Source organism: Geotrypetes seraphini, chromosome 5, assembly GCF_902459505.1.
Source record: "Geotrypetes seraphini chromosome 5, aGeoSer1.1, whole genome shotgun sequence".
Taxonomy (NCBI): Eukaryota; Metazoa; Chordata; class Amphibia; order Gymnophiona; family Dermophiidae; genus Geotrypetes; species Geotrypetes seraphini.
In genome coordinates, this window is record NC_047088.1 from 116,761,224 (window position 1) to 116,787,187 (window position 25,964).

Genomic DNA, 25,964 nt, shown 5'->3' on the forward strand with positions numbered 1-25,964 from the left:
CCACACTTGGAGTATTGTGTTCAGTTTTGGAGACCATATCTGGCGAAGGACATAAGAAGACTTGAAGCGGTCCAGAGGAGGGCGATGAAAATGATAGGAGGCTTGCGCCAGAAGATGTATGAGGAGAGACTGGAAGCCCTGAATATGTATACCCTAGAGGAAAGGAGGGACAGGAGAGATATGATTCAGACATTCAAATACTTGAAGGGTATTAACGTAGAACAAAATCTTTTCCAAAAAAAGGAAAATGGTAAAACCAGAGGACATAATTTGAGGGTGGTAGATTCAAAGACAATGTTAGGAAATTTTGCTTTACGGAGAGGGTGGTGGATGCCTGGAATGCGCTCCCGAGAGAGGTGGTGGAGAGTAAAACTGTGACTGAGTTCAAAGAAGCGTGGGATGAACACAGAGGATCTAGAATCAGAAAATAATATTAAATATTGAACTAAGGCCAGTATTGGGCAGACTTGCACGGTCTTTGTCTGTGTATAGCCGTTTGGTGGGGGATGGGCTGGGGAGGGCTTCAGTGGCTTGGAGGGTGTAGATGGACTGGAGTAGGTTTTAACAGAGATTTCGGCACAGTACCGGGTAGAGCTTTGGATTCTTGCCCAGAAATAGCTAAGAAAAAAATTAAAAAATTTAAATTGAATCAGGTTGGGCAGATTGGATGGACCATTCAGGTCTTTATCTGCTGTCATCTACTATGTTACTATGTTACTATGTGAACTCTTATCATAGGGAATTTTTGCTGCCTTCCCTTCAGAGTTTCATATCTCTGAGCATTTTATATATTTTTTTTTGATCACCCTCTATAGGCAGGCTATTTTAGAGGTCAGTTGTTTTCTAATTATATTGCAACCTCTTTCTGACCTTTATTTTATACCTAGTATCCCCAAGGGGGATCACGTGATGCAGTGAGGAGTGAGGACGTGAATTCCGCAGCTCCCGCGCACACATTTTAGCTGAATATACTTATCTTTGTTTGGCATCTGGCTATTCTAAGGCTGTCTTTATCCCGGATCCCCAATGGACTCTTTTGTGTCCAAGTCGGGAGGCAGTAGATCTAGCAGATCGGCGGTAAAACCGAAAGAAAAATTGCCGCCGGTGGTTGACAAGATGGCGGAGTCAGGCCCATCAGCTGCGGCAGAGTTTACGGATGAGCAACTGAGACAACTTACTTCGGCGGTTCGAATCGCTATGGCCCCGCAGATGGATAAATTATCGGGACAGATTTTGCACTTGGAAACGTTGCTGGGAGATACTGTGACCCGCACTACAGAACTTGAGACGAGAGTCTCTGCATCGGAGGATTCAGCGCAAGCCATGCAGAGTCAAGTTATTCAACTACAGCGACGTTTGGATGATACAGAAGGAAAATTGGAAGATCTCGAGAATAGATCTAGAAGGGATAATCTTCGATTTATAGGAGTCCCTGAAACTGTGTCGGACCGGCAGCTTTCTACTGCCTTTAAAGATTGGCTTGCAGCAGAATTCCCATTGCCTTCGGGTATGGGCTCTTTGTGTTTGGAGCGCATTCATCGAGTGGGCCGATTAATGGAGGATCGTCAGCGGCCGAGGGTAGTAATAGCAAAATTACATAATTACCTCCACAAGATGGAAATTTTAAGGCAATACCGTCTCAAACGAGATAGCCTTAAATATGAGGACTCCTCGATTCGGATTTTTCAGGACTATTCCATGGCTCTTCAGGATCGGCGTCGGAAGTTTCAACCTTTGTGTTCTGCCTTAGCTGCAAATAAGACCCGGTTCTTGTTTTTGTATCCGGCTATTCTAAAAATACACTCTAATGGGGTCTGGAAGTCCTTTGACTCTGTAGAGGATGCAAAAACTTTTGTGGCCCAGCTTTCCTGAGACTGTATAGGGATCTTATATTTGGGTGGGACAAATGTTACCTGGTAGTGTTTTCTATTCTGTGGGAGTTGTTAGGGTGCCTAATACTGTATGTTTCTGAGTGTGTGTGTGGGCCCGTTGCATTTTACTGATCCTTATGGGCTCCACTGGGTGGATCCTTTCGGTGGGTGTGGTAGATGGGGGGTTTTTGGGAAAGGGGAAGAGGCGGGATCTGGGTGGTTTTTGGAGTTGTTTGGGGTATGTTTTGGATACTTGGGTGGGGGTATGTCCAGAGTTGCCTGGGAGAGTGGGGATGGCAGGTTTGATAGATTCATTTATCTCCTTTAAGTTAGACTGTTCTGATTATTGTGCATTTCTGGTCACTTGGTGTCTTGTAACCCTGGGGGAGGCTGGGCTCCCGGGGTCAGTTTTCATCTGTTTTGGTTGGTATATATTTCCTGAGTTTACTGATGAGTGCGTCCTTTAGGCTGGTCTCCTGGAATGTGGGGGGTATCTCCTCTCCTGTTAAGCGACAGAAGATCCTTGCTGCGTTACAGCGTACTAAGGCTGATTTGGCGTGCCTCCAGGAGACCAGGCTTACGGATGAAGAACATTTGAAGTTACGTAGGTCCTGGGTGGGCGAGGTATTTTTTTCTTCCCCCACGGGGCGTCATGGTGGGGTGGCACTGCTCCTTCGTAAGTCTTCTCTGATTGGGGTCCAGGTCCTAGAAAAAGACACATGTGGACGTTATTTGTTGGTACGTTTGCAGATTGGGGGTAAACGGTATTTGTTACTAGTGGTGTATGGGCCCAATTCCACCCCACTTCCTTTTTTTCAGAGTTTAATCACACTTCGCTCCAAATATCCTACTGAGCCGCTTTTGTTATTGGGCGATGTTAACTTAGTTATGGACCCTGACCTTGATAAGTCATCTACTCCTTTGGGGTCACGGGGGCTTTTACTCTCAAATTTTTGCTCCACGTTAGACTTAGTGGACCCCTGGCGGTTATTGCATCCAGAGGTACGGGATTATACCCATCTGTCCCGTGCCCATGGATCTTGGTCCCGCCTTGATTATGTCTTTGTGTCTTCTTCCTTATTCTCCCAGGTAAAGGCGGCACGAGTGGGCTCGATTCAGATATCAGATCATGCCCCAGTTTGGGTTGATCTTCAATTGGAAGATAATTTCGTTTGTCCTAGCCATTGGCGATTTCCGGCTTATTTGAAGCAGGATACTGATTTTCAATCTTTCCTTTTGGCGTAATGGGAGGAGTATGTTACTCATAATGAACAGCATCGAGAAGACCCATCTTTATTTTGGGAGGCAGCAAAATCTGTCCTCAGAGGCCAGGTTCTATCTTATGTTTGTTCCCGTACGCGGAGAATAAATAGAGCGATTGTAACTTTGGAGCGTACTTTACGGGTAGTTAAGAGAGCTTTTGTAGCTTGTCCTTCGGCGACGAATAAAGAACAGTATTTGGCTGCGCAGACAGCGCTTAATTCTCTGTTACACTCACGCTCCCAACGTTGGTCCACCTACCGCAAATTTAAATTTCAGCGCTTTGGTAACAAACCTGGCCGACTGTTGGCAAAGATGGTAGATGAGTCTACGGGTAGGAAACCTATTTTGGCCTTACGTTCTGCAGGAGGGCGAGTTGTGACTCGCACAGAAGCTATAGCGGAGGCCTTTCATGATTACTTTGCTGCCCAGTATAGTAGTCATTCAGCCTCCTCGGGGGATATGATTTCTGATTATCTTATATCTTCAGGGATGCCCCGCTTGCAAGCAGAGGCAGTGTGTCGTTTGAATAGTCCTTTACAAGCAATAGAACTACAACGGGCCATTAAGACTAGTAAGCTGGGTACAGCCCCAGGGCCCGATGGCTTTACAGTAGAATTTTATCGGATGCTGGAGCCTCATCTATGTTGTCCTCTGCTTTCTTATTATAATAGCGCTGTGCAGGAGGGTGCTTTCCCACGTTTCGCGAATGACGCTTCTATAGTATTGCTTCTTAAACCGGGTAAGCCATCTGATCTTCCTGGCTCGTACCGTCCTATTTCGCTGCTTAATGTGGATGTTAAACTTTTTTCTAGGATTTTAGCTGATAGACTTCTCCCTTTTATACCTACTTTAATTCATACTGATCAGGTGGGATTTGTACCTGGAAGACAATCTGTCTTGAATGTCCGTAAGATCTTGTTGGCCTTAGCCCATGCTCAGCAAGCTAAACTCCCTACTCTGTTGGTAAGTCTTGATGCCGCCAAGGCATTTGATAATGTCTCATGGGATTATCTTTTTCGTACTTTAGACTATCTTGGGATATCGGGCTTTTATCAAGCGGCTTTATGTTCTCTTTACGCTAATCCTACCGCCTCTTTGATAGTCAATGGCATGCTTTCAAACACCTTTTCTATTAGACGGGGAACACGACAGGGGTGCCCACTTTCTCCTTTACTTTTTATTCTTACTTTAGAGCCGTTATTGTGTACTCTTCGGCATTTTGATGCGGTGCGTGGACTGACTATCTCTGGGCAGGAACTTAAAACCTTAGCTTTCGCGGATGATTTGCTGCTTATTTTAACAAATCCGGCTCACTCCTTAAAGGTGGCGCTGGATCTCATTGCGGAATATGGATTTTTCTCAGGTTTTATCATTAATCTTGAAAAATCGGTGGCTTTGCCGTCACATTCTTTTATTTGTGAACAGTGGAAGGGTGAATTTCCTTTAAAGTGGGCTGATGGGGCTATTAAATACTTGGGTGTGTATATTCCCTCGGATCTTTCCTTATTATATGATATTAATGTTCAACCCTTGCTCCATAATTTGACTGTTCGTTTACGTTTGTGGCAAACCTACCCTCTTTCTCTTATGGGAAGGGTGGCCCTTCTCAATATGATAGTTATTCCCACCTTGCTATATGTGTTTCAAGTTTTGCCGCTTTATTTATTGAGTCGAGATGAGACCAAATTCACCCGCTTGGTTCAGCAATTTTTATGGCGGGGCCGTCGTGCTCGGATACCCTACCGACAGGTGGCGACACCTACGTATAAAGGGGGTCTGGGCCTGCTGAATCTTCGTTATCTCACCGTGGGCTGCGGTATGAGGCATGTCAATGACTATTTCAGAGGTACATCCGATTTTACTAACACGTTTTTGGAACTTCAGTGTTTTTCGGGGGAGCATTTTAGTGCTTATTTACATTCTGTCCCCTCTACTCTTTCTTCTGATTCAAGGATTCGGGTGTTTGGCCTCCCCTTACGTCGGGTGTGGAAATGGGTATGTAAATTTCATAACATTAGTAATAGTGAGTCCCCTTTCCTGCCTATCAGTTGGAATAATAATTTTTTACCTGGTACTAAAGGGTCCTGGTTTGCGAGGTGGGAGGCACGGGGGTTGCATTTTTTATTTCAATTGCTGTTGGATGATGGTTCGATAAAATCGTTTGACCAATTGTGTCAGGATCATGGTCTGGTACTTGCAGATCGTTTTGCCTATTTGCAAATTAAACATTATGTGCACTCTTTGTCCCGGGCTAATTTATGCCGTGCCAGACATGAATTATTATCTGAGGCCTATACCTTCGATTCTCAATTGAAGGTTCCCCTTCGATTCCATCATAGGCATTTACAAGATGCAACCCCCCTGCCTGGATATGAAGGTCTTCGGACGTCATGGTCACAAGATTTGGCGATGATGTTCTCAGAAGACTTTCTTTCTCGTGCTGTAGCCAGACTGGTAATGTTACGGAAATACATGTACTTTTGGGAAATGCAATACAAATTAATATTTCGGGTGTATGTGTCACCCCATAGGGCATTTTGTGCAAAATTTCGACCTACTGACTTATGTGACAAATGTGGCCAGGGACCTGCTACATTGGGACACATGTTATGGCACTGTTCCGCTGTTCAGGTCTTTTGGACTAGCCTTTTTGTATATATTGGGAAAATTTGGAGAGCAACTATCAGAGTGTCATCTACATTGCTGTTTGGAGTTGTTCCTTCTCATCATCCCAGGTTGCCAGGATTGAGTGCTTTTCTTCGCTGGTCCATTCTGATGGCGTTGAAGTGTATTCTCCTGCGGTGGTTGGATTTGGAAACACCGGATCTCTCGTTATGGCGTACACAGATGATTCTTCTATTATCTTGGGAACGTAGAGACATTTCTGATTTTTCAACTTTACGGGGACAGCGATTTACAACAGTGTGGGAGCCTTTCTGGAATACATTGACTTCGGTGGCCAGAAGTCGTCTTTTAAATTGTTGAATGTATAACTTGCTATTTTATTTCTTTTGTATTCAGTGTTGGGAACTCTGGATTGGGGGGTTGGAGGTGGGTGGAGGGCGTTTTTTCTTATAACTAACTTGGAGTGCTACTTTTCTGGATGTTTTAGTTTTTGTGTTATCTTGTTGACTCCAATAAAAAATTATTTGACTATACCTAGTATCCCTGAATTCACTAAAGGAAATCAACGTGTATTATTATATGGCTGATGCTCAGGTTTATATTTCTTTTGTGCCTTTATGCCGCTGTGTACTTTTCTTAACACTCACTTGTATTTAACTGGATATTTTTGCTGATCTTCATGTAAGTTCCTTGCTCTTGTTGACCTTTACAGATCTTGTGCAAGATTATAATGCTCATTTAATCTTTTACATTTCACTTATTGTTATATTAATATACATTTTCATGCTTATATTATTTTTGCATACCCTTATTCGATGGCTATTGCTGTTTTTGCAGAAAATTTTTACACTTGTAATATATGTTCATCTCGGCATCTGAATTGGAAATTTTAATATATTGCATATTGTTTATATAGCCTAATTTTCCATTTTTCTTTCTTTCTTATTTGATATATTGCTCTTTTTGCCTGGCTTTGAAGTACCGTATTTTTTGCTTCATAAGATGCACTTTTTTTCCCACCCAAAATTGGGTGGAAATTTCAGTGCGTCTTATGAAGCGAAGGTAACTTATTTTTTTTTAAACACCCCCCACCCACCCCGGTGTCCTTTTTTAAAATGACCCACTCGTTGGGGGTACGCGGTCTGACTGCTGCCTGCCGCTGCTCCCCGCTGCTGCTCCCTGCTGGCCGCTGCAACTCAAAGAAGGGAAGGGCCAGCATGCAGCGATTGCACGTTGCCGGTCCACAAGCCTTCTCCCGACGTTAGTCGGGAGTGGCTGTACTGCTATAAATAATTCGTTAAAAAAGTGCACTAACGAATTGCCATCTTAATGGAAATTCTTGTAAGCCCCCTTGTTAGTACAAGATATCTTTGAGTATTGCTCTGCTGTTTCCTTGGTAGTTATTTCAGCTAGGGGGTTTGTATTTGGTAGCTCAGAAGAGCCAAACTGAGCAGTGTTTTATCTCTCCTTTACTGTCACTACAGAATTTGCTTTTTCTTCATTGTCATTTTCAGAGCCCCCCACTCCCTTTCCTGCTCCTCCTTTTAACAGCTGGGCCTTCCTCCCACAAAAGGACAAATGGTGAGTGAGAGAAGAGTCACCACCACATTGTCCTGTCCAGAAGGCTGAGCCAATCTTCCATGTCTGCTTTCAAAGGCTGTTCAGAAAAACTGAATTTGATTGTACTTGATCAGAAAATAATTTTTTAAAAAAAAATTTGAAAGCCCTTCCTGGGGTCCCTCAAAGTCACTGATTACAAAGCTCCATTTTTCTTAAAATTTGCTGCTATTTTTGATTAATGAAGCAATTTTCTTGGTATTATAGCTATAACTGTTTAGATTGCTGCAGCTGCTAATGCTGCTGGAGGGAGGTTTGTTGGTCATCTCACGGTGGGGTTCGCATGGAAGGGAGAGATAGGAGGGTCAGCAGGGGGGGGGGGTGGAGAGAAGTGGGCTGCCCTGGTTGCTCCAAGGCCTAGCATTATTAACTTCTTCGGGCAGTGTTTACAATTCACTGCTGTTGCCAGCTTCAGGCCTTCCTCTCTGCCAGGACCTGCCTAATTCCTGTTTCCATGAAGGTAGAATTCAACAGAGAAGGCCCGAAGCCAGCAATAGCAGCGAATTGAGAATGCTGCTGCTGCCTGAAGAAGTTCATGACCGGGGACGGGGTGACAGAAGGAGGAAAGGGAGCAGAGGGGGAAGAGAATTGCTGCACGCAACTGGAGGGAGAAAGAAAGGGAGAAGGAAGATGAGGGAGGGTGGGAAAGGAAGGAATGAAAGGAGATGCCAGGGCTTGGAGGGGGAGGGGGAGATGGAAGAAAAGGAAGAATCAGGGAAGGAAAGGAGATAGAGATGCCAGACCGTGGGGTGGGAAGGAAAGAAAGGAGAAGAGAGAGATGCCAGAGCATAGGGAAGGAGGTGGTGACAGAGAGAGAAAAATGGAGAGGTGGCAGAGCTGAAATCAATCATGTACAAAGGAGAGGCGGGATACAGGTTAGACAGTTTATGGAAGGAGTATAGAAAGAGGGAAGATGCCATATGGAACGGGAAGAGGGCGGACAGTGGATGGAAGGGGCTGATGCTGCATGGAAGACAGAGAGAGGACAGATGCTGGCTAGAAAGAAGAAAGTGAAGACAAGATGATTAAAGCAGAAACGACAAAAGATAGAAAAAATATTTTTTTATTGCTTTAAAATAAAATAGTATTGTAGTTGTATTGATAAAACTTTTTATAAACAGAAAATAAGGTAATATTTTTATTGGACTTATTTTAATACGTTTTTTACTAACTTTTAGAGACCAAAACCCCCTTTCTCAGGTCAGGACAGTATAATGTAACAGCAGTATACTATATTGACCTGAAGAAGGAGGCTATGGCCTCTGAAAGTTAATTGAAAAATTGATTAGTCCAATAAAATGGTATATTCTTATCTTCAGTTTATGTTTTATTTTTATTTGTTCATTTGTAAAGCGGTGATTGTCAGTTTCTTCAAATTTACATCTGCTATATTTATATTTTGCAGAGTAGTAGGGAGCTATGTGTCAGTGTACTTGTGTGCATAGGGGCCCTTGAAAAATTAATCCTGCCCTGACCGGACTTGGTGATTGCTGAGCGTTTCCCTTCTTTTACAATGCTTTTTTCAACTTTTCAGCTGTTACCCAGTCTTCAGTTTTAGCTTTCATGCGCTTTCTACCGCTTCTCATATACATTTTCCGACACGTTCTTAGTGGGAGCATTTAAATTTGACACTCTTACATTCTTATGCTGTCATGTTTTATTTTGACTCCTTACGCAGTCACTTCCAACCTTTTTAAGCCCTTCTGTGAAGCATGCATTTTTGTTTTCATTTCCGCCGCTCGGAGTATTTGCCTGCTACTCCATGATAAGAGTTTCTTTGATTGATTGCATTTTACGTTCATTCGCTGGTTATTTTTTAGCTTTAGTATGGAATATATCATGTTCAGGGTTTTAGCATATTTCTCCGCCTTTATTGTTTCACAGCATTTCCGTTGCTCAGAACGTTCATTGAGTTGCTCCACAAGGTACCGGCTTTCCCCTTTGTTCCTTTATTCCTTATCAAGGCATGCTATCTGAGTTCCCCTCACATTTCCTTAGGCCGTAGATGCCTTTCTCCACATATATATATATTTACTAGTGTTTAAGCCCGTTTCATTAACGGGTGCTAGAATAGATGTGGAAAAAAATTTTCTAATGCCAATAACTCATCAGCCTTGTTTAAAATTCTTAAACAACTAACTACTTTCAAAAATAAAAAATTAATTTTGACCGATGAAACTCCAACAGCTCAAGCTTTAGCTAATTATTTTCAAGAAAAAATAAATCTGATCAGATCCAAAATCACTAATAAAATATCTATGAGTACCAACTTATCCAGCCCTTCAAAAAACGACAATATGATAACTAGGACCCAGACATTTCACGCCACATTATCAAATTTTCTCCTACCATCTCTGAAACATAGAAAGATGACTGCAGAAAAGGGCTATAGCCCATCAAGTCTGCCCACTCTACTGACCCACCCCATTAAGTCTGAGTACTAATGACCTAGTTCCTCAACTCGACCCTCGTAAGGATCCTACTAGGGCATCCCATTTATTCTTAAAGTCAAGCACGCTGGTGGCCTTGATCACCTGCTCTGGAAGCTTGTTCCAGTGATCTACAACCCTTTCTGTGAAGAAATACTTCCTTACGTCACTGTCGAATTTCCCTCCTCTGAGTTTGAGCAAATGCCCCCTTGTGATTGAGGGTCCCTTGAGAAAGAAGATGTCTTCTTCCACCTCGACACGTCCCGTGATGTATTTAAATGTCTCAATCATGTCCCCCTTCTCCCTGCGTTCCTCTAGAGTGTAGAGCTGCAATGTGTTTAGTCTTTCTTCGTACGAGAGACCCTTGAGCCATAGAAAACATTTTACAATGCATCAACATTAAAGGCTCCAAACTAGAGCCCATCCCTCCATTTTTTTTGAAACGTCACTTTACAGTTTTTGGGCCATATATTCTTCAAATTATCAACACCTGTCTATCTACAACCAATATCCCGCCAGACTGGAAACATTCTATCATATCTCCTATTATCAAAGACCCAAGAAATAATCTGAATAATTGCTCTAACTATCGACCAATTGCAAATCTTCCTTTTTTGTGTAAATTAACTGAAAAAATTGTATTTCAACAATTGGCCGATTACGTCGAAAAAACACAATTACTTCATCCTAATCAAACTGGTTTCCGTATAAACCATTCTACAGAGTACTCATTACTTGGTCTCACTACATCCATAAATTATTATCTTGACCATCATAAATCTTTTCTTCTAATTTCCTTAGATCTTGCTGCAGCGTTTGACACCATTGACCATCAACTCTTATTACAACGTCTTTTTTCTATAGGTTTAGCTGATCAAGCCCTTGAATGATTTCATTCTTATTTTTCTGAAAGAGCCTCTACAGTTCAATTCAATAATTCAAAATCAAAACCCTTTCATTCTAACTTTGGTATCCCACAAGGTTCTATCTTATCACCTTTATTATTTAATGTCTACTTGGCCCCTCTTTTGACTCTCTGTCAATTAATAGGGTTTACGGTGTACGCTTACGTGGATGATCTCCAACTATTGCACCCTATTGAACCAACTAACCAATCCGAGATTCAGGCAATCAATCATAAACTAAGCAAAGTTCATGATTGGTTAAATAGCAATAAGCTTTCATTAAGTATTTCAAAAACTAATACTCTCCTATTCCCCGGAAAAGAAGGAGCACAATTAATTTCTCCAGTCATCATCGATAATATCTCACTTTCGCCAATTACAACTACAAAAATTTTAGGGGTCCTTATAGATAGTAAGCTAACTTTTCGACCACAAATAAGCGCATTGGTTAAAAACTGCTTTCATAAATTAAGAATGATTCGATCATTGGCCCCTCTTCTTGATATTAGTTCCCTCAACGTTCTGAACCACACGCTCGTAATATCAAAAATAGACTACTGTAACTCGCTTTTAAAAGGAATTTATCACAAGGATTTAAAATGCCTGCAGCTTATTCAAAACACGGCTATTAAGATAATCTCGGGAGCCTCGAAATATGATCATGTTACCCCTCTGCTTAAAAATGCCCATTGGTTGCCAATTTCACATAGGGTAACATACAAAATCGCCCTTCTGACATTCAAAACTATGCAGACTAATTCCCCAGCTTTCATTGACAGAGTTCTGATCCCATACGACCCTCCGAGATCTTTAAGATCTATATCCCAATTTAATCTTAATATTCCTTCTTATTCCTTCTCTAAAAATTATTGGCACATGCCGCACCTCAACTTTTTCTGTGACAGCCCCTATGATCTGGAATGCCCTTCCGCTTTATTTAAAAATGAAAAAAAACTTAAAAAATTTTAAAAGCAACTTAAAATGCTTTCTTTTTAAAGATGCTTTTAACTGAAGTATTGTATTTTAGAGTTTAATTTAAATCTGTTCTTTTTTCTACTTATTCCCAGTCCTTTTGTGTTTACCTTAAACGTTTCTCCCATTTACTATATCAATTGTATTTCCCCCCCTTTCCAACTTGTGTCCATTGCTAGTGTCCATTGCTTGTTTGTCTATAATAACCTAGTAAGTATTGTCAGCCTTGTAGTTCATAGAAAGTATGTTTTAACTGTTACATTGTTCGTTGAAATGTTATTTTATACTTTGTACAACGCTTTGTAGAACCGAGAAAGCGTTTAATCAAAAACTAAATAAACAAACAAACAAACAAAGTTTTAGCACAATGGGGCGCTGAGGCCATTCTTTCTTTCTCTTTCTTTGCTTCCTGCTCCCCCGTGTTCAGCAGTAGCCCTTCCCTGCTCCCCCTGTCCAGCAGTAGCCCTTCTTCCTTCCTTTTACCTACCCCCTATGCAACAGCAGCATTTCTCTCTCCCCCCCTTTTCCCTGGTCTTCCTTCTCCCTCCTTCACTCTGTCTCCCCAAAAGGGTGCTGCTGCAGAATTCCCTCCGCGGTCTCACACAGCCATCGGTAGCATTTCTCATTCTCTCCCCACCCCCGGGTCTCACACAGCTGTCGGCAGCGCAGCATTCAGAACTCGCTGCTCCTGCTTGCTTCGGGCCTTCATCGCTGCCAGGTCCCACCTACTTTCTGTTTCAACGAAGGCAGGACTCGGTAGTGAGGAAGGTCCGAAGCAAATAGGAGCAGCGAGTTGAAGCCTCCCTCCCTGCCCTATCTTCCGCCAATGCTGCCCTAGCCAGGAAGAGACTTTGCCCAGTGCTTGCCAGCTTCGCTTCTCTTCCCTCGCCCTCTCCGGTTTCAGAGGAACAGGGTTGGGAAGCCGGCACACACAGCATAGTTAGAAGTCGGCCGGCATCGGAGATCAGAAAATCAGCTGAGGCAGGCACTGCACAGGCATGGCACCACGGATCATGGACCCACCAAGTTTGAAGTGCGCATGCGCGCTAAGGGTTTTATTATTATTGATATTTGCATATGCTGTACTATGCTACTTGTGTTCTGGGCTCCTATATCTGTGTTTCCTTTTGGTTTTTGAAGACATTTCACTTCTGCTCCTGGTTGCACCCAGGTTATCTTTTTCTAGCTCTCCTACCCTTTCTGTACTTTATGCTTTTCTGACATCTTTTTATATATGTATGCATGATGTGTCCTGTCTTTCTGATTATGTTTTATGCTATTTATACATTTCTTTATTCTTTTTGTTTTATGCATTTGAGATTTATATTCATTTTTGTTTTAATTTTATCCATGTTTTAATTGGCATTCTTTGTTTTACATCAATATATTTACATTTGTTGTTTTTAATGTTTCATTAGTTTCCCCTGAGGAGAGAGAGGGAAGGTGGGAGAAGTAAGACCAGGAAGGGAGAGGAAAGGAAAGAGAGATGCCAAGACCATGGGAGGGAGGGAAAGGAAAGAATGAAGGAGATACCAGACCATGGAGGGGGAGGGAGAGATGTCAGAGCATGGGGGGGGAGGAGATGCCAGACCAGGGGAAAGGAAAGAAGGAGGGAGGGAGAGAAAGGAAGGAGATGAGATGCTAGATAATGGAGGGGGAGGGGTTGATGGAAGGAGAGGAGAGAGATGCCAGAGTATGGGAGAAGGAAAGGAGATACAGTGTTCTCCCCAGAAATGTTTTTCAGTCGGGTGGCATGAAAAAGTAGCCGGGTGGGGCGGGAAGGGGAAATTTGGTGGTTAGAATAGGGTCATTAAATCCAGTGGCATACCTAGTATAAATGACAGCCAGTGCTAATCATTTTTAACAACCCTCTCCTCTATATAAAAAAGTTATTTTTAGTAATAATCCATGAATCACACAACAAGGGTGCACCTAGGACATTGCAGTGAGCACTAAAACGCCAACACACGCACTGTAAAATTAAACAAACCAGATCCTGCACAATCAATTGATCCTGTACAGTCGATGCTAACAGAAAACCATGTCCTTTTCATATACACAGAATACAGATACACCCTCGCCCAATATGGAATAATCACAAACTAAAAATAAAAATATGTAGACAAAAGTTAAACTGAACCACCAAGAAACCAGACTCTGCATACAATGTAACACCACAGAAACAGTGACACTTGTCCCCTAATACTGTGCAAAATATAAAGACAGTAGATGTAAATTTGAAAAAACTGATACATAACAATCACCACTTTACAAATTAACAAATAGAAATAAAACAAATAACAAGAAATAAGAAAATACAATTTTTTTTGGACTAATCCATTTTTCAATTAGCTTTCAGAGGCCAAATCTTTCTTCGAGACAGTACAGTATAGTGCTGTTATAGTATCCTGTCCTGACCTGAGGAAAGGAGTTCAGTCCCAAAAAATTGCCTCATTTCCATTTCCTATTTATAAACTTTTATCAATACAGTTACAATACTACTTGATTCTACGTAAATCAACAAAAAAAAATTTCTTTCTACCTTTTGTCGTTTCTGCTTTAATCATCTTCTCTTCGCTCTCTTCTTTCTATACAGTTTTTGTCCTCTCTCCCTTCCATGCAGTATCTGCCAAGTTTCAAGTTTATTATAAAATTTGATTAATCGCCTATTCAAAGTTCTAGGCGATGTACATCAATATTTACAAAATTAGATAAATTTATAGTAATTTAACATACATTAAAGTATCCGAAGTATACATGACATAACGATACAAACTTGAAAACAATGGGTAAAATGAGGTATAGAAATACATTTTAATATAATAGAGACATTTAAGGATAAAAACAATGGGGAAGGTAGGTGAATTTAAAATGATTAAAAAAGTTAAAATATAAAATTAATTAATCACTAAAAGCATCTTTAAAAAGAAATCCTTTAAGATTACTCTTAAATTTATCTAAAATTCTTTCTTCTCTCAAATAAATCGGCAAAGAGTACCAGGCTAGAGGGGCTGTAACAGAAAAAATGGTCTGTCGTCGTGTGCCTATAATTTTTAATGATGGGACAACTAATAAATGTTGATCAGTTGATTGTAATATTCTTGAAGTTTTATAGAGAATTAAGAATTTATAAATAAAAGCTGGAGTCTTTGATGTTATTGATTTAAAGGTGAGCAGATTTAATTTATATATAATTCGATGTGCAACTGGCAACCAGTGTTCCCGCTAAGCTGCGCTGGCGTGCGCTGGCGCACAAAATATTACATCGCAGCGCACAAGTTTCTCGTCACAGCGCACACACGCGTCGCAAAGGTAAGGGGAGGCTGGGGGAGGAATCGGACGTCGGGGTGGGGGTTTGGTTTCCGACCCTGGCGGTGGAGACATCTAACCTCGGCCTGCCCCGGAACTCTTACTGCAACAGTGACTTCCTGTTCCTGCCTAGACGGGCAGCTGCTGCAGTAAGAGTTCCGGGGCAGGCCGAGGTTAGACATCTCCACTGATGGATACAGCGCCGCCGCTATAACATTTAAAATAATAGCGATCGGGGGGGGGGAAGGTGCGGGGAAGTCCGGAGCTGCAGGGCCGGCGTTAGAGGGAGTAAGAGTTGATGGTGCTGCAGGGTCCCGCGGGGGGAGGGAGGAAGAAAAAAGAGGAACCGAAGCATGGCAATTTTGGGGAGCAGGTGTGGGGAAGTCCCGCGATGACTCGTCTGCTGGCTCTGCTCTGGAAGAAGTAAGTTACGTCGGAGGGGGTGGACCCGGCAGACACAATCATTGCGGGACTTTGCCGCAACTCCCTGTGTCTGCCGGGCCCACCCCCTCCAACGTAACTTACTTCTTCCAGAGCAGAGCCAGCAGACGAGTCATTGTGGGCCCTTCCAGCATGCAGCTGCTGAGTCCGCTCTAGAGCAAGTACGTCAGAGTGGGGTGGATTGGCAGCAGGCAGCTACAATCATCGCGGGACCTTGCTGCATGAAGGGAGAGAAAGGAGCAGGACTGCTGGAATGGAAGAGTGGTGGAGGGAAAGAAAGGGGGCAGGGTGGTATGGAAGGGTGGTGCTGATGGAATTGATGTACAGAGAAAGGAGAGAGACATAAGGGGGAAGGATATTGGAGGGAAAGAAAGGGGGAAGATGCTGATTGAAGAGGGGTGGATGGAGGGAGAAAGGGCAGACATTGGATGGTAGTGGGGAACCTATGCTGGATGGAAGTGCAGATGGGAGAGATAAGGGAGCAAATGCCAGAAGGAAATGGGAGGAGAGAAAGAGGGGAGCAGATGCTGGATGATAAGTGGACAGAGAGAGGAGAAGGTACTAGATGGAAGGGTTGGAGAAAGAGGGTATATGATGGAAGGAGGGGATAAATAAAAGGAGGACACATGATGGGGAGAAAAGGATTGAGTTAGGGAAACACTGGAGGGGTGAGGGAAAGAGGTGGCAAGCTTTAGGTAGACAGTAAAAAAGAACATTGATGAGAGAGTAGTAAGAACATAATCTAGACAGATGCAGAAAATAAATTGAAAAGGGAAATGAGGGAAAAAAGGGAAAGGGATTGCAGAGGAGAGGTGTGGGAGAGGGAAGGAGAGGAGAGAGATGCCAGACCAATGGGGGTGAAAGGAGAGATGGAAGGGGGAGGCATACAGTTTCTGGAAGGGGCATAGAAGGAGAGAAGATGCCATATAGGGGAAAAGAGACGGCAGACAGTGGATGGAAGGAAGAGAGTTACAAGAAGATGAGGAAAGCAGAAACCACAGAAGACAAAGGTAGAAAAAAATTTCTATTTATTTATTGCTTTAGGAGACATGTGTCACTGTTTCTGTGAAGCATTGTATGCAGAGTCCAGCTTCTTGCTGGTTCAATTTAACCTTTGTCTATGGGAGGGGTTAGTTTGTGATTACATATTCCATACTAGGCGAAGGTGTGTTCTGTGTGTTTGAAAGACATAGTTTTCTGTTAGGATTGACGGTGTAGGATTGATCTGTGTTGGTCTGGCTTGTTTAGTTTTACAATGGGTGTATTGATGTACTGTTCACTGCAATATGTAAGATGCTGCCTTTTCCTAGGTGACGTGTGACGTGTGGCTTGTTACTAAAAATCTTGTTTTTCGTACAGATGGGGGGGGGGTGCCAAAAAATGATGGGCCCCGGGTGTTACATATGCTAGGTACACCACTGCATTATGTAAAGATACCAGAAAGCTGGAGAAGCAAAAACTTTAAGTAAATTGTTATTCTTCTAAGTTTTGAGTATTTAACCCTCCCACAATCTCATGGGCACTCATTTCAAGTTTCAAGTTTATTGAGATTTTGATTTAAACGCAATATCAAATATTTTCAATGTGTATAACAAAAATAAATTTTGGGAAATAAATAAAACCATTTGAACAATAAACATACAAACATATCCATAGATGATTAAAAATACATAAGGAGTACAAGGATAAACTATATTTGTTTACAAATGCGTCCTCCGTGCCTGCTCATAAATTTGTGGAATATGTAACTTGTCGCTCATGCATATTTTTTTTTGCACACACCTCATCAATCCTTAGAGGGAACATTGCTGGCAACCAATGAGCTTTCCGGAGTAATGGTGTAACATGATCATATTTCTTAGCGTTTTCAATCAGTTTAATCGAGGTATTTTGAACGATCTGCAGGCGCTTGATTTCTTTTTGTGCTATTCCGTTAAATAGGGCATTACAATAGTCTAACTTTGAAATTACTAAAGAATGTATCAAAATATTCAGAGATTTTGGACAAAGAAATTTTTTCATTGAACGTATTTGGCGGAGACTGTAGAAAGTAGATTTCACGACTTGACTGATATGATCATGATACGTCAGTTTATCATCTAAAATTACACCGAGAATTCTAATTCTACGAATGATTTTCAGAGAAATACCTTTGATAGTAATTGGATTAATAAGAGTGGGAGTATCTTTCCAAGGAAATAGTAGAACATTTGTTTTAACAATGTTTAGAGCAAGTCTATTTGTTTCCAACCAGTGATGGATCTGGTTGAGTTTGGAGTTAATATGTGCTATTTCATTAGAATTATTAGGATCCAAAGAGTGTAAGAGTTGTATATCATCCGCATAAGCGAATACTGTAAAACCTATAGATTGACAGAGTGTCATGAGAGGTGCAAGAAAGATATTAAATAAAAGAGGAGAGAGGATAGAACCTTGTGGAATTCCATATGGCACTGAAATACCTTCTGAGGTGGTATTATTAAACTTAACTGTAGAACAACGATTGTCAAAGTAAGAGTGGAACCAAGTAAGTACCTGATCGGAAATGCCAATAGATTTGAGTCTATTAAGCAAAAGAGTGTGATCAATGGTGTCGAAAGCCGATGAAAGGTCAATTGATATCAGAAGGACAGATGAGTGATGGTCAAGGTAATATAGTATGGCAGAGGTCATGCCAATCAAAGAGTGTTCAGTGGAGTGATGCTGTCTGAAGCCTGTTTGGTTGGGATGTAAGATATTTGTCATTTCTACAAATTCCGAGATCTGATTATATACTATCTTTTCTGTTAGTTTTGCAATAAAGGGAATGTTAGCTATAGGCCTATAGTTTGATATTTCATTTGAGCTAATCTTTGAGTTTTTTAAGATCGGACGAATAATAGCTTTTTTCCAATCTGATGGCATGATGCTTTGTTTCAAGCTTTCTTTAATCATATTTAGTATTAAGGGACCAAATATTGCAAAATATCTTTTAATGATAAAAGGAGGAATTGTGTCGGCCTGAGATCCCTTAATGTTAATTGTTTTAATAAGGGCTTCTAATTCTCCTAAGGTTGGAAGATTAAATTGAGCGCATTTCGCTGATAAATGGAAATTGGATTCAGTGTCCTTTATATTTGCCCCTTCCACCCAGCCTCTGCCTTCTCTCTGCTCCTTCCATCTACTGTCCACCCTCTCTTTCCATACGGCATCTTCCCTCTTTTATGTCCCTTCAATAAACTGTATATCCTGTGCCCTTTCTCTCCTTTGTACATGATTCATTTCACCTTCACCCCCTTTCTATTTTTCTGTCTCCCCTATGCTCTGGCACCTCTCTCTTCTCCTTTCCTTCCCACTCCACACCATGGTGTGGCATCTTTCTCCTCTCCTTCCATTTCCCCCTCCATTATCTGACATCTCCTCGCCTTCCTTTCTCTCCCTCCCTCCTTCCTTCCTTTCCCTGGTCTGACATCTCTCCCTCTCCTTCCATGGTCTGGTATCTCAGTTTAGGCGAGCGCCCGGCTGTCATCTTGGCATTGTATTTCTGCCCGGATTGATGCAGCAACATGAAAAGTCATCAGCTATTTTTTTGCACTTGAGTGTGGCTGGCGAATGCTACAAGTAGCATCTGGTTCAGGTGGAGATTGCCACAGGCATGCGCCAGTCAATCAACTGACCCTTAGTGCTGCTCGTCCATGACACGCCCCACCGCTTTTCTTGTCTGGTGACCTGCCATCCTTTCACGCCAGTTCCTGTTTCCGGCAAGGCGAGACGCCTCAGTGGAAGAGAAATTGTGGTATGGGCGAAGGGCTGCTGGAGAAGGAAAGTAGTGGGATCGTTCCGGGACAAAAAAGATATCCTCTGCCGCCAGGTCCGGGACAAAAACAATTCACCACTGCAAGATATCTACTGCCACAAGGTCCGGTCCTGCACACAGTTTAACTGAGTGGTTTTGGCCTTCCGAAGGAAGGAATTGTCGGTGCAGCTTTGTTGGAGCACTTTTGTCTTGTGCTCAGTTGACTTGCTACCTTGTGGGATAGGTCTAGAATAGCTAGATGAGGAGAGAAGGGATGGCAAGATTCGCGGGGAGGGGAGTCTGGTCCCCGAATGAGTACTGTATCTTGTAATGTTTTCATTTGAAACAGAATATGAAGACCTATTTATTCAGCTTAATTCCTGATACCGTGCCATAAACTCCAGTTGATTTTCAGTTATCCTATAAGTTGGGATTTTCTGTGCTTGTGGCATACCTTCTTGAAAATTTCTATCTTCTGGGTTTTTGTTTTGTTTTTTTTTTTGTTGGGGAGGGTTGGAGATTGAATGGCTCACAGTATTATAATTGGTTTTTTTTCTTGGTCTCATCTTCTGTTACTAGCTAAGGAAGGTGCCTAGCTTATATGAATTGAGAGAATGACCTTAGTCCAATTGTGGGGCTTGTAACAAGGACATAGTGAGATATAATGTTACATTGTCAAAGAGAGTGAGAGACACAGAAAGACCTGGAACAAAGGTGGGAGGACTCGAAATGTTAGCAGAAGGAAGATAGAAGGAGAAACCTGAAACAAAGGGGGGAGAGGCAGATGTTGAACTTAGGGAAGAGAGAGAAAGACTGCAGAGAGGTGGAAAGATTCTGGACCAAGGAGGGTAAGAAGGAAGAAGAGAGAGGCAGAGAAAGACCTGGAAGAAAGGAGAACAAATGCTAGACATGGGGGGGGGGGTTTGCAAGGGGTGGGGTTGTAAGCAGAAGAAAGACTGAAGCCTGGACCAAAGGGGCAGACTGGATGGAACATTTGGTCTTTATCTGCCATCACGTTTCTATAACATGAGGCAGGTGCTAGACTATGGAAGGTGCAGACAGAAGAGACAAGAGGTAGGGGTGGGGGGGGGAGACCCTGAGGAAGAACAAAGAGATGCAAAATCATAACAGAGGAAGAAGAGAAAGGGAGACATTGCCAATAGGGGTGGAGGAGAGAGGAAGAAAAGTTGGACTCAAGGAGGGACAGAGAGAGATGTTGGTTGGAGAAGGGAATGAGATACTGAGGAGAGGAAGGTGCAGGAGGCAGAAAGTGTTGAACTCATGGAGAATGAGAGATGGATAGGGAAGGAAGGAGAAATGTCACACTCAGGAGAAGGGAGAGAGGGCAGATAATAAAAAGTTGAACTCATGGAGAGAAAGATGTTGGTTGGGGGAAGGGATGAGGACTGGAGGAGAGGAAGCATTCAGGAAGCAGAGAGAAAGAGATGTTGGACTGGGGGAAAGGAGGGAGAAATGTTGAATGTGGCAGTAGAGGGACTAGGAGAGATACACTCTGGATCTCTCCCCACTCCCTTTGCAGCAAGGGAGGAAATGAGAGAAGAACAGAGAGAGAGAGAGAGAGAGAGATATGTTGTCAATGGAGGGTGGAGGAGAGAGGAAGAAAAGTTGGACTTATGAAGGGATAGAGAGATATTGGCTGGGGAATGGAATGAGGTCCGGAGGAGAGGAAGTGTGCAGGAAGCAGAAAGAAAGAATATTGGATGCACAGTCAGAAGGAAGCACAACCAGAGACTCATGAAATCACCAGACAACAAAGGTAGGAAAAATGATTTTATTTAAATTTAGTGATCAAAATGTGTCCATTTTGAGAATTTATATTTGCTATATTTTGCACTATATTTGTCTCTTTTTCTATAGTTGAGGTGACATTGCATATTTTAAAGTCATCTGCCTTGACCTCTTTGAAAAATAAAACAAATATAAATGATAATTAACATTTTATCTGCATACAGTGTGCTTTGGGGGGGTAATTTGTGGTTACCATTATGAATTAATAAGATATTGTGTGTACATGAAAAATGAATGGAAGAAATTGCATTACAATTAGTAAGTACTTTTATAATGGGGTTGGGGTCAGGGGTGGAGCTTGGGCTGGGGTACTTGGTTAGTATTTGTTAGACTTAGGGGGTACTTGGCTTGAAGAAGTTGAGAAACACTTGTCTAGGTAACTATGGAGTTCATTCAGTAAGGGCCCATTTTACAAAGCCACAGCAGCAATTCTCCCATGGCAAATGCATCAAAGTCCATTCAATTCCTATAGGCTTCAGTGCATTTGGGGGGGACGGAGACAGCCCTTAAAAACCAGATTGCCGAGGATGCAAAGCATTAACTGATTCAACATGGAGTTTGAAGTTGGTTCAATACCACTCTCTCAAATACAGTAGTTTTGAAAGAAATGGAAGGTTTGATACTGGTCAGTAGTTATTCGGAATAAGAGGATCTGCATTGCTTTTTTCAAGGGTGGCTTAAATGCTACTGGAACACTGCCTAAGTGTCAAACCTTTAAAAAATGTCATATTGAGCATTGGAAAATACAGTAGTTAATAACAATTAACTAATAAAAATATTGCTCATTTAATTTTCCCCACCACCAAATTTCCCCACCCTGCCCCGCCCCACCTGGCTATTTTTTTGTGCCACCCGGTTGGAAAAATTTTTTTTGGGGAAAAATTTTTTTCTTTCCAAACTTTTGGATATCCGCAACCAGTTCTTTATCAATTTGCCGTGATTGAGTTGGAAGGTCTGTAGACTATACCCATGTAGATAGAAGTTTCATCTTCTCTTTTCAAAGCGATTCATATTGCTTCTTCCTCTCCCCAGGTCCCCTGCATTTCAGTCGCTTGGATATTGATCTTTACATACAGAACTACTCCTCCATCTCTTTAACCATCTTTGTCCTTCCTAAAAATATTATATCCAAGTTTGTTTGCATCCCATCCCATCCATGGGAGTCACTGAACCATGTCTCTGTGATAGCAACAATATCCAGGTCTGTCTCCAATGTCAGGGCTTTCAGATCATGAACTTTGTTGCTTAGACTGCGAGCATTTGTGGTCATCGCTTTCCAGCTATCTTTCAGTGGTAAACTTGTTTTTCATATAGGTTTATGTTTAGTTTCACTTCCTGTTATGTTGCTAATATTATTTATGTTGCTATCTCTACTACCATCACATCTTGTCTTTTCCTGGGGGTGGCCACCATAATTGTATTTCATATATACGCCATCCCCACCTTCTAGTTTAAATGCCTAGAAACATATTGTCTAAATTACTCGGCAAGGATTCTTTTTCCTGCTGTAGTAAGATAATTACAAAATAGTCTCTTTTCTTTCCATGTATTTCCCCATCCACCTATATACTTAAAGACTTCTTGATGATACCAGGCTTTGAGCCATCTATTGAAGTCCTCTGTGTTTTTTACTCTTTGCTGTCCCTTTCCACATGCAGGCAGTACTTCTGAAAAAGTTACAGTCTTTACATAAGGTTTCAAGCCCTCACCAAGCTCCTGAAAAGCTTACTCCCTACGGCCGGCAGACCCACCTTTTCAAAATAGCTGACCTTCCCCTTCCCGGTGCATTCAGAGCCTTAGGCTCCTCCCCTGTGCATCCAAGCATGCACAGGAAGGTCCACTATTTTGAAAATGCGGGCCGGCCGGAGGGAGTATGCATCCCTTCAGCCGGACTTTGTTGTAAAGGTATGGGGAGGGTAGTGGGAGGGATGTGTATCCTTCCTGTAGTCCTTGAATTTAAAGGTGTGGGGGTGTTGGGGGAGTGTGGGACTTCAGCGGCGGTGGGAGGGAGTGGGAATCCCTTCTGACATCCTTCAATGTAAAGATGTTGGGGGGGACAGAGATAGCAGGTGACTAATAGGGTAGGGTTGTTGGGAGGCTGTCAGGGCAGGGGACCCCAGTGGCAGGAGGGAATGGGCATCCCTCCTGCCAATCTTGTGCAGGGTTTAGGGGGGCCAGACAGCAGCAGATAAAGGAGGGGGGAATATTTTTCTTTGCTGCTTTTTCTGCCAGTCAGTCAGTTGAGTTGGCAGGACTCAGGGACACCTGTGGCTCAGTTGATCAGGGTAGGGTGAGCAGCTTTGACAGAAGGGAGGAGGTGTGCTCAGTGATTTGCTCTTCTGAGCAACTGCCAGGCACAGTTCCTTCCACTCTTTACCATTGATTTTCCACAGAAATAGCTTGCATATAATTTGTTTGCTATTATGCTGAGAATTGTCCATAAAATAAAAATCACTCCTACTTTGTCCACATAAGAACATAAGAAGTTGCCTCCACTGAGGCAGACCAGAGGTCCATCTTGCCCAGCGATCCGCTCCCGCGGCGGCCCATCAGACCTACTTGCCTGAACAGTGGTCATTGACTAATTTTATAACTTACCTCTAATCCTCTAATCTTATCCCTATAACCTACCTCTACTCACATGGACTCACTGGATTTTACCGATGAGTTTTGAAAATCTGGCTCTAAGCCACTTTCCTACAGTGAATAATGTAGTTAGCTATTTCAGGATCCTACAGACCAGTTAGATATGTGACTTGAAACATACTCTGTTTTTCAACAAATACTTCCTTTGCTATCTCTTTTTCAAGAGAAGCTCAAGAGGTATATGTCAGGTTTGTTAGTGGCCCCCACAATATATGGTTGGTGGGGTCACTTGAGAGGCGCCCTTACAAACGCCAGGTCCCAGGTTCAGTTCCCTCACTGAAGATTCACCAGGAAGTAGAATCAAAGAGGCACAGCCAGAGGTGATTGCATAAAGAATATATTATAGAAATAGTCTTACAGAAAAGCAATATTCTGAAGCATTACAATGAAGCATTACAATTAAGTAGAGAGCAAAGCAGTTTCCCTGCCTTACAGAGTCCAGAAGGAAGCGTGAAGTTCCAGGGAAAGGCAGAGAGAGAGAGAAAAGGGGGATGGGGTGATGGTCTAAGCTTCGTGTTCCATAGATAAAGAGAAGGATAGACAGAGAAAGAGAGCGAGAGCTACAGCTTCAGATGTGTTGCAGAAAGGAGGCTTTTATAGCTTGGAATCTTATTCTGTGTATAGAAACTATTATATGTTCCAGTATCTTTCTGTTTAGAATTTGTAAACTGTTTGAAACAATGGTTAATTTAATTGATAAGGAGGGTGTAATACTTGCAGGCATGGTAGATGGGATTAGTCTCTGGCTTCTGTGTCCCATTCAAGCAGCCTATCTTCTTGATAAACAATCCAGTCTGGCTGAATGATTCATGGATGTGAATTCTGTGCAGATTGATATAATTTCCCATAGGCCTTCGCTGACATTAATAATGCCAACTAAGAATGCTAGCAATAGCTATGCTGACAGTATATACACATTAATAAAGATTTCAGAAAACTTGAGGTAATATGAAGGAAATGAGAGATTCCTAGCATGCAATATAAGCAACATGGAAAAATCAATTAGGTTTTTGATTAGAGGTATGCAAGTAATGTGTTTAGTGCTAAAAAGATGTAAATTCTGGAAATTGTGTTATTTTGGTGAATTGAATTATGTTGCCATTATTGACAAAAGATGATTTTTTTAAAACAGGTGGGTTTGCATTTCATTTTAGCTTGTGTCTTGCTCATAGCATATACTTGAAAATGTCAGGCTTTCTTTTCTCTTTTATTTGCAAACAGGCGATGCTAGATATGGTGCATGAGGAAAGCTGCAACATTTTGGCATGCTCAGAACGTCCCTTCATTTGCAAAATGACTCCAGTGAATTCTCAACACAGCACCGGTCTGGAGAGTTGGCAGCAAGAGAGGCATAACCTATTGGGCATAATAAACACCCTGAAAGAATTCCTCATTAAAGTGATTGACAAAAGACACAAGGTAGAGGACTTGTGTTGAGCTTCATGTTCACATAGTTGCAATCAGTTACCAAACTGTAAGAGTATCTATGCTGTCAACAGCCCCTATCTATTAACTCTAAGGATATACATATATGGAATATTATCTACTATATCACACAAAATACTGCTGTTAGAGTGAGGCAGTACAATAGAATGTCTATTGCGTCCCTTCCAAATTCCATACTTTAGGTGTTCAATCCCAATCTGTAATCCGGGAGAAATTCAACACTTTTCTGAGCTATAAGTTAAAGAGGGCATTGAATCAAATCAAATAAACGTTCTGCATGACATAGCAGTGTGGAATCCACATGTATAGAAATTCCATATATGAAGGGAAGGAATAATAATGTAGGGTTATACTACCATCCTCCTGGACAAAAGGGGCAGACAGATGAAATGTTTTCAGAGAATAGGAAAGCTGGAGAATTGGGCAACATATAATAATAGGTGATTTCAATTACAAACAAAATTAGAGGATGGATAACGTTTTAGATATTACATAAACTGAATAACTTATCCACAAATAATCCGGATGACAAGAGCAAAATCTCTGGCAGTGCTCCCATACACACAGCTATCTTGGAGACCCAAAAAAATGGGAGAAAAAAAGGCCTCAGTTAAGCTTCATATGGCCGTCCAAAAAAACTCCCAGTTAGAAATATTTTTCAAACTCCATTTACTTTTAAGGTCTCCAAAACTGCTAGTTCTTGGCGACAGAGTTTAGACTTATCCTTTCAAAGCCAACATAAAAATATAATTGAAACCAAACACTTAGCTTGCTTTTGAGTCCAATCTGTTCAACACAGCTTTCTCACAGATGGTATCTTCGGTCTTGTCATCCAAATTATCTGTGGTTAAGTTAT

General features: G+C 42.0%; 1 protein-coding gene across 15 annotated transcripts in view; it reads left to right on the forward strand.

Annotated features, from left to right (window-relative positions):
• The window catches only part of PCNT (pericentrin), an 820,497-nt gene that overhangs the window by 216,306 nt on the left and 578,227 nt on the right, over positions 1-25,964 (forward strand). For all 15 annotated transcript variants that reach the window (XR_004539480.1, XR_004539479.1, XR_004539483.1 and 12 more), the window contains one exon: positions 24,884-25,081. Coding sequence is in view for 5 of the 15 variants with exons in the window: in XM_033944852.1 (XP_033800743.1) it covers positions 24,884-25,081 (198 nt within the window). In the remaining 10 variants the exon portion in view is untranslated. The remainder of the gene's footprint in view (positions 1-24,883; positions 25,082-25,964) is intronic.